Source organism: Erigeron canadensis, chromosome 5 (assembly GCF_010389155.1).
Source record: "Erigeron canadensis isolate Cc75 chromosome 5, C_canadensis_v1, whole genome shotgun sequence".
NCBI classification, from domain to species: Eukaryota; Viridiplantae; Streptophyta; class Magnoliopsida; order Asterales; family Asteraceae; genus Erigeron; species Erigeron canadensis.
In genome coordinates this window covers 30233264-30241521 of record NC_057765.1, presented here as the reverse complement: position 1 = coordinate 30241521, position 8258 = coordinate 30233264, and the positions used below count along the sequence as shown (strand labels likewise).

The following is an 8258-nucleotide window of genomic DNA, read 5'->3' as shown; positions in this document are numbered from 1 at the left end:
AAGAGCTAGAAGAGCATATGATCTTCAGAATCAACGTGCTAAGTACTTAAAAGACTTGATTGATGCCAAGAGTAAAAAGGTGAACAAAGAATGGAAGAAATAGTTTAAACTGAAGATTGTTGATGTTGATAGCATTCATTTCAAAGAATGGCGCGAACCGGGGTTTGCTAGACCACCTGGTTTGATTTGGTTAATTGTTAAAAGGGAAGATGGTTGTAAGTACATGTTTACTGAAGCTCGTTTCAACTTATTGTCTGCTGAAGATCTCATCTTTCTCCTCCACTACTTCGCCCGAAAGCTCCTCCAGCCAGATCCAAAAAATCAAGAGGCCTATTACGCGATAAAAAGATACATGGACAGTCTTATCCTCAATCAAACACAAAAAGACTTCCAATTGGGCATCGAAAAGAGAAGGAAGAACGTTAACCTCACCACATCAAACCAAAGAATAAGAGGCATCAATCTTGATAACCTTCACATTGGGGTTGTGTTTGATAACCCTAGGGGAGTCGTATTTATCAGCGATCAGGGGCATAAGATATTCATCCGACTCGACGAGCTATGCAAGTATTTTGACGGCACCCCCAGACAATGCTTGAGAGTCATTGAAAGTCTTCATGAATTTGAAGAGTCGGATAAAGAAAAGAGGAGATTGTTGAAGGTGATTAAAAAGATCAAATCAAGGCTTGAACATAGAGAAAGATCGAGGACAATCATTGCGGCAAGGCTCCCCAAAGAACAAACAGGCATCATTCACTTACCAGAAGGGTCTTGGGTCATTTATTCGCCAAACAATAAGCCCGGCTTACACAACATGCCTCCAGTCAACTTCGCCGATAACATCATCGAACCACCCAACCGGCCCGCTGATCCAAGATACCATTTTGTCCCTAGAAAGTAATGGAAGGAAGCCAAGAGCCGATACGAAAAAAGGGCATTCAAACATCAAACCTTCTTCAAAGACAAACCCGAATCCTCCACCAAGAAAAGAAACCGAAGGCAGAGGAAAAAGAAGAAAACCCAACAAGGACTAACTCCAAAACTGCACTAAAGGGGGAGATTGTTAGCTTTTGTAATAATTAGTGCTAGTTTTGTATTTCCTATTTGTATTATCCTTGTATTTAATTAAGTGTGGTTGGAGGGTTGTTTTGATAATTAATTAAGGGCTTGTATTAAAATTAGCAAGGGTGCTAAGTGTAATTGTTAGATCTATATAAACCCTCCACCACTCCACATTATGTAACATTTTTGCACAATATTAATCATAGTTATAATACCTACATTCCCTCCAATACCTACTTTCCTTTATTTCATCTAAAGGTTCACTACACATTTAGCATACATTACAGTTCGTTTCTGGGGGGACGAAGTGCCGAGAACGAGCACCGGGACGAGACACACCTAACCATGTGTACTCGTCCTCGGTGCAAGAACGAACCATGGACGAATGGGAACGGGTTGACTGTGAGTGCTCTTAGTGTCATTGAGGAGGTTAGATTGTTCGGCCAATAAACTCTCCATTTATATCTACTCAATCAATGCCCAGCACCCCCTACCACCTTTGTAAAGTTTAGGTTTGCCTCATTAATCCTTGAGATTATTTGTTTCCTTATGTAGATCACTTACAAAATAGTAAAATATGTGTATCAGTGTATGTGTTCTAAAGAATATCTATATAAAACAATAGCAAAAGTATAGAAAATGGGATTTAGCAAAAATGTAATTGACTTGAATAAGCTTTTGATCATGATAAACTATAAGGTTGGTTGCATGAATTCTATTTTATGTGATTGCAAAGCAATATATACTCGGGCTTTAGACAGAAAGTCAGATAGTCGGATTACAAGATTATGAAACGTGTGTATTGTATTGGAAGTAAATTTAGATATATATATATAACCATTGTGAATACATATCGACTGATTCTAAGATAATTGAGGGTTTTGAGTTTTTAAAACAATGACAATATAAGTTTAGTTTTCAGTCATAAAAAAAATTTTGAATGGCTCGTGGGTTACTTCCGCAACAATGATTAAAGAGGCTGCCCGTGATCATTTCTCCAAGAGAATTAAAGAACCTGAGCGCTCGAGGCCTAAAATTTGCTGCCAGAGATTGGCCCGGCTATCTGACTTGGAAGCCGCGGGTTAACTCAGCCTTTCTCAAATGATGAAATAATATCTGCACTAAATGAATGTGATATTGAGAGGGCACCAGGTCCCGATGGTTTTAACCTCACATTTTTAAAGGCATGTTGGAGTTTCCTTGAAAATGACTTCCTGAATTTTTTTAATGAATTTCACCAGAGGAACGCTCTATGAGCTGGGATTTTCTCTTCTTTTACCGCTCTCATACCTAAGATTAAAGACCCGGTTGGACTGGATGACTTCAGGCCCATCGCTCTCATTGGCTCCATTCATAAGATCCTTTCCAAGGTGCTCCTTAATAGACTTAAAACTGTAATACATAAACTGATCTCAGAGGAACAGTCCGCATACTTGTCAAATCGGAGCATTCGGGGTTTACGTCAAGGAGACCCTCTCTCCCCATTTTTTTTTATCATGGCAATGGAAGGTCTCACAGCGACCATTAAAAAGGCTTGCTCAATCGGCTTGTATTGTGGTATAAAATGCAACAACTAAGGGCCAACCTTATCCCATTTTCTATTTGCAGACGATGTGGTTTTCCTTAGTGAATGGGCTGCACCAAACATAAGAAATTTGAGCAGAATTTTATTGGGCTTTTACTTAGCTTCTGAACTAAAAGTCAATTATGCTAAAAGCTACCTTTACGGGATTGGGGGTAACAGTGACGAGTTATCAACCTTTGCAAATATTCTGCAATGCAAGCAAGGTTCTTTCCCTTTCAAATACTTGGGTCTCCAGATTGGTGCGAATATGAATTTAGTAAAAAAATTGGGAACCTGTTGTCAAAGGTTTCGTTCAAGGCTATCCCTATGGAAAGCTAAGACCCTCTCTTTTGGAGGCCGGGTTACTCTTATTAACTCTGTCTTGAATGCACTTCCGTCGTATTATTTTTCTTTATATAGGGCACCGGCTAAGGTTCTTGAAACTCTCGAAAGATTAACAAGATGTTTCCTATAGGGCGGGAGAGAAAATTGTAAAAAGATCAACTGGATTTCATGCGATACTATAATTGCTTCAAAAGCTCATGGGGATATTGGGCTTTGTTCTCTTGAAGACTCAAATAAGGCCTCTTTGGCAAAATGGTGGTGGAGATTCAAAGTTGATGGACTATCTCTGTGGAAAAAAGTTGTATGGACAATTCACCATACAATAGGGCCTGGTCGTCTATCCCCGGTAGGCCTTCTTTTCCTGGACCATGGGGTAACATTTGTAAGGTCTCGAGAGCCTTTGCAAATTATGACACGGATCTTGACTTATTGATAAAAGGTGTGTTAGGCAATGGGAAGTCTATTCGATTTTGGCTTGACCTTTGGATTGGTATGGAGCCTCTAATGGCTCGGTTTCCTAATTTGTTCAAACTGGAGTCTGCTAAAAATTATTTTGTAGCTGACCGCATTGCATCCACCTCATATGGCTCTACCTTCACCTTTACATGGAATCGCTTACCAACAACACAACAAAAAACTGATGAATACTCATCTATGCTTGGCCTAATTGACACAGCCCGACTTTCTAGTTCTGGTGACAAGTGGTGTTGGGATCTAGACCAAATCAACTCATTCTCGGTGAAAAGTATCAAAAAGAAATTGGAAGCTCAGGTACACTCTCTCCCTGAATCTTCATTTTTCTAGAATAACTGAATTCCCAAAAAGGTATTATTCTTGGCATGGAGAGCAAACCTTGAAAGATTGCCCACTCTCGCTTCTCTAGCAAAAAGAAATATTCAAGTACCGTCTCTGTTATGTCCATTCTGTGGGCTTGATGTGGAGACTCCAGATCATATATTTGTGTCATGTTCTACGGCCCAAGGAGTTTGGGATGCTATTTCAGATTGGTGTAGGCTACCCGGAATTTACTTATTTGGAGTACAAAATATATTCCGCACACCTGAATTTTTGCATGGGTCATCGAAATGGAAAAAGATCATTCATGCTATTTTATGCTCAACTGTGTGGATATTATGGAAGACTAGAAATAACAAGATCTTTAACCATAAATTAAAGCTGTAAACATGGCAAGCATCATAGATGAAGTCAAAGTTCTGAGTTTTCTGTGGATAAAACATAAAGGAAGGATGGAAGGCTTGACTTGGGACCACTGGAAAAACTTCAACCTCAATGTGATATTGTAATTTTTGTTTCTGTCGCTTTTTGATGTATATTGGAGCTTGTATTATTATTTAGCTAGCAATTTGCTAGTATAAATTAATATAATGTTTTTCGTTGACCGTTCAAAAAAAAAACTTGTTTTCCATATAATAAAAAAAGAAAATAATAAATTCTCTTAATATATAGTTTAATGATCCTCCTAATAACCTTAATACATGATTTGTAGAATTCACTTATTCTATTTCTAAATCAAGTGTCATGATCTTATTATTAAGCGAATAGTTAAGTTAGTTTTTTAGTAAGATATAGAGTATCATTTTTCATTAAAAATAGAATAAAAATAAGTTGACTACACACAAACTGATAGTCTGATTTGCTAGGGATATTCTATGTAAGTGTGTAACTAAAACAAAATTTAACAATTTATTGGTCAACTAAAAGTCATAACTTTATAAAATATACATAAATAAATAAAGTTATGTAACGTTTTTCATTATTAAATTAATTGAGACAATACGCATGAAAAATCACTAAATTATCTATACAAAAGATTTAACCCCACTATATTATATAGGTATTATGTTAGTTTTTAGTAATAAAATTAATTTTAACTTGTAGTTGTCATAGACTTCATATTAAAATAACTATAAAATTATGATTATCCAAATAATAAAATGTATTATTTTTCCAAATAACACTTTTTGTTTCCAAAACGTACCAATACAAAATTATGTATCAATAAAATAACATTCTCAAACATACAATCCCTTTCCAAACAAACTTCAAACTCTTCCCAATTTGTCAAGCCCAAACCCATAAAAAAAAAATGACATCGTCATTCTTATTCTCACTTTCAACCATTCCCACCACCCTTTCACCACAACTCAATTCCCAACCACCGTCCCTCCGCCGTGCCAACAATCTTTTCCGGCCACCATTGATTCACACTTTCCGATCAAACCCATTAAAATCTTTATCACTACCAATGGACACAACAACAAGGGTCCAATCAAGTGTCAATTCTAACCTAACCCTTATTCAACAAGCAATCCAATTGGCCCAATCGTCACCGCCCACGTGGCAATCTGCAATCTTTTGTAATATATTGATTTTCTTAGTGGGGTCTCCTATTCTTGTAACTGGGCTGAATCTTGCTGGCATTGGTGCTGCTTTTTTGCTTGGTACGCTGACGTGGCGTGGGTTTGGCCCATCTGGGTTTCTTCTTGTTGCTGTTTATTTTGTTATTGTAAGTCCAAGATTCAAACTTTATTACTTTTTTTATTTAAAGTTTGCACCTTTCTTTGTTTTTTCTTGAATATGAAATGCAGCATGTAGAGAATTATGTTTATGAAAGTTTGCACCTTTCTTTATTACTTTGTTTTTTTGTATGATTTAAAGCTAGGATTTGTTGGTGATTATATAGTTGTTTTTGTAACTAGTTGTAAGGCGCGAATCTCACTAGTTAAACATGTTAGAAGTGGCTAGGGAAACGGTTTGGAAACGGTCACAAGATGACTTGTCTTCCCCGGGTAGTGAAAATCTCATTCGTTTGTTTGTATACTTATTTTTGTGAGATATGAAATGGGTAGTAGTAATCTTTAGGAATTCAAGTTTTACGTTTGACAAGGGGGGTACCAAAAAGTTTCAATCTTTTTTAACAAAATTTAGATTGGGGGCTTGTTCGGCATAGCTTAGTAAAGGAGCTTATTAGCTTGTTAAAAGCCTAATAAGCATTTTTTCTAACCAAAAGGTTTATTGGATTATTAGTCTAAAAAAGTTGGTTTTTAAAAGCCAAAGATGGGGAGCTTTTCTAGATCAACTTATTAACTTTAATAAGCTTTTACTGGCTAATAAGCGTAAGCTCAACCAAATAACCCTAATATACTTGGATTTTGACAATTTTACTCTAATTTTCAATTTTGACAGTTTCACTATGTTTTTGACATGAGAGAAAAGTTTTAGTACTATACAGACACCCCTTAAAGATTTAACTTAGGGGATACATTATCTCAGGATTCACAATGGTAGTTATGGTCTATATTGATATAAAAGATAATATAAATTTTGAGATGTTGTTAATGTTTCCTATTGTAGGGTACAGCAGTAACCAAAGTAAAAATGGCTCAAAAAGAAGCTCAAGGAGTTGCAGAGAAAAGAAAAGGTAGAAGAGGACCTGGGAGTGTCATCGGTTCAAGTGCTGCAGGTTGTGTTTGTGCATTGCTTACAATATACGGAGTTGGTGGCAAAACGTTTAGTAGGCTTTGGGAGCTCGGTTTTGTTGCTAGTTTTTGTACCAAATTGAGTGACACTGTGTCTAGTGAGATAGGAAAGGCGTATGGTAAAACAACGTAAGTAATCCTAGTATTAAGCATCTCTAAAGGTGATGGAGTGGGTTAGATAACGGGTCAAAGCAAGCGACTTGTGTAAATTTCAGGCTGATTTAGAACACCATATCCATAGAAAGTTATATTTTTAAATACTCAGTAGGTGTATGTCATATCAAGTATGATTATCAAACTATCTTATTATAATAATAATAATCAAATTTTTGACTTAGTTTAGGAGATTTTATGCTTTGAACATGAATCAGGTGATTTTCAGACCCGTTCAACTCATTTGACCCGTTTCATCTTGAGCTAATCTTTTTAGTCGTTTCACTGTTAGCGATAACAGTAACCTGAATTAGCCCATTCATAATTAAATCGTCGAAATATTTTACCTTTGATAATCTATGTCATGTAAATGGTGATATATTCAGAAGTAATGTTATCCTTGTGTAGATACTTGGTAACAACACTTAAGGTTGTGCCAAGGGGTACAGAAGGAGCCGTTAGTGTTGAGGGGACTGTTGCTGGGATTCTAGCTTCTGTTCTTCTTGCATATGTTGGTTGCCTGCTCGGCGAGGTATAATTTTTACTCTTCATATCTATCCGTTCTTCGCTTTCCTTTTAGTAAGGCTTTTCTTCTTTATTGATGGGATAATATATATATTAACTAAATTTTTGAATATGCAATGTATTCCAGATCAAGGTTGCTGAAGCGTTCATATGTGTGTTGGCATCACAAATTGCAAATGTTGGTGAGAGTGTGATAGGGGCCGTGCTTCAAGACAAAGAAGGATTTAAATGGGTAAGACAAACCTCATTTTTCGTTCACACATTTAAATCAACGTATCTAATCATGGCTTTTGGATTTGTAGCTTAACAATGACGCAGTCAATGTGATCAATATATCTCTAGGCAGCATACTCGCCATCTTGATACAGCAATTTGTACTCCAAAACTGGGTTGCGTAAATCCCAGAGTTCATTTGCAAACTTATTGGATACAATGGGTCAATTACTCATTCAGTGTTTACTATGAAGATGATTATAGGTTATCGTCCTTTTCTGGATACTATTTTCTCCAATAGACAAGAAACGCAGATTGGGTCCTTTGTGTTTGTTGTATAGACGGCTAGTCCTAGTGTTAGTTACAGATTTGAGATTCTTTCCTTCTTGGCTGTACATCAGTAATATGTTCAGATACAGACAACACACTGTAGCATGAACACTGCTCATTTAATTAATACCACCAGATTAATTGAAGCCTCGCCTTGGTGTCTTTTGGGTGCATAATGTCTTATATGTATGCTGGGATTGTTTGTGCACTCAATTGGTTGGTAACCTTTCAAGGGTTTCAGCTAAGGTCGGTTAGATTGTTGGAATGTGTTTCCTCTCAAAATGGTCAATAAAGAAAGATTTGCCGAAAAAGGAATGCGTTGGAAGTTGCTCCAACTGTACTATTTAGACATCAATTTTTAAACGTACACTACTAAAAATAATTTGGATGTTGTATTTTATAATTTTGTGAAGCATGTTTTGGTGATATATGGTTAAAAATAATTAGTGTACATCATCCATTTAAATATATAGCTTGTTGCTACCTATAGATAATATTACTTTGGTAGTTATGATTAACGTATTGCTCATTTACACAAGTTCAACTGGACAAAAAGAAGTGAACAT

General features: G+C 36.4%; 2 protein-coding genes across 2 annotated transcripts; both read left to right on the top strand.

The window, feature by feature from the left end:
- Positions 1 to 3274: 3274 nt before the first annotated feature.
- LOC122601545 lies at positions 3275 to 4153 on the top strand. The gene is made up of 2 exons (XM_043774300.1): positions 3275 to 3742; positions 3797 to 4153. The coding sequence occupies exons 1-2, from the start codon at positions 3275 to 3277 to the stop codon at positions 4151 to 4153; spliced, it is 825 nt and encodes a 274-aa protein (XP_043630235.1).
- Positions 4154 to 5015: 862 nt separating this feature from the next.
- Positions 5016 to 7838, top strand: LOC122600012 (protein VTE6, chloroplastic). The gene is made up of 5 exons (XM_043772642.1): positions 5016 to 5498; positions 6347 to 6600; positions 7033 to 7156; positions 7277 to 7381; positions 7452 to 7838. The coding sequence occupies exons 1-5, from the start codon at positions 5079 to 5081 to the stop codon at positions 7545 to 7547; spliced, it is 999 nt and encodes a 332-aa protein (XP_043628577.1). The 5' UTR covers positions 5016 to 5078; the 3' UTR covers positions 7548 to 7838.
- The last annotated feature ends 420 nt before the right edge of the window (positions 7839 to 8258 follow it).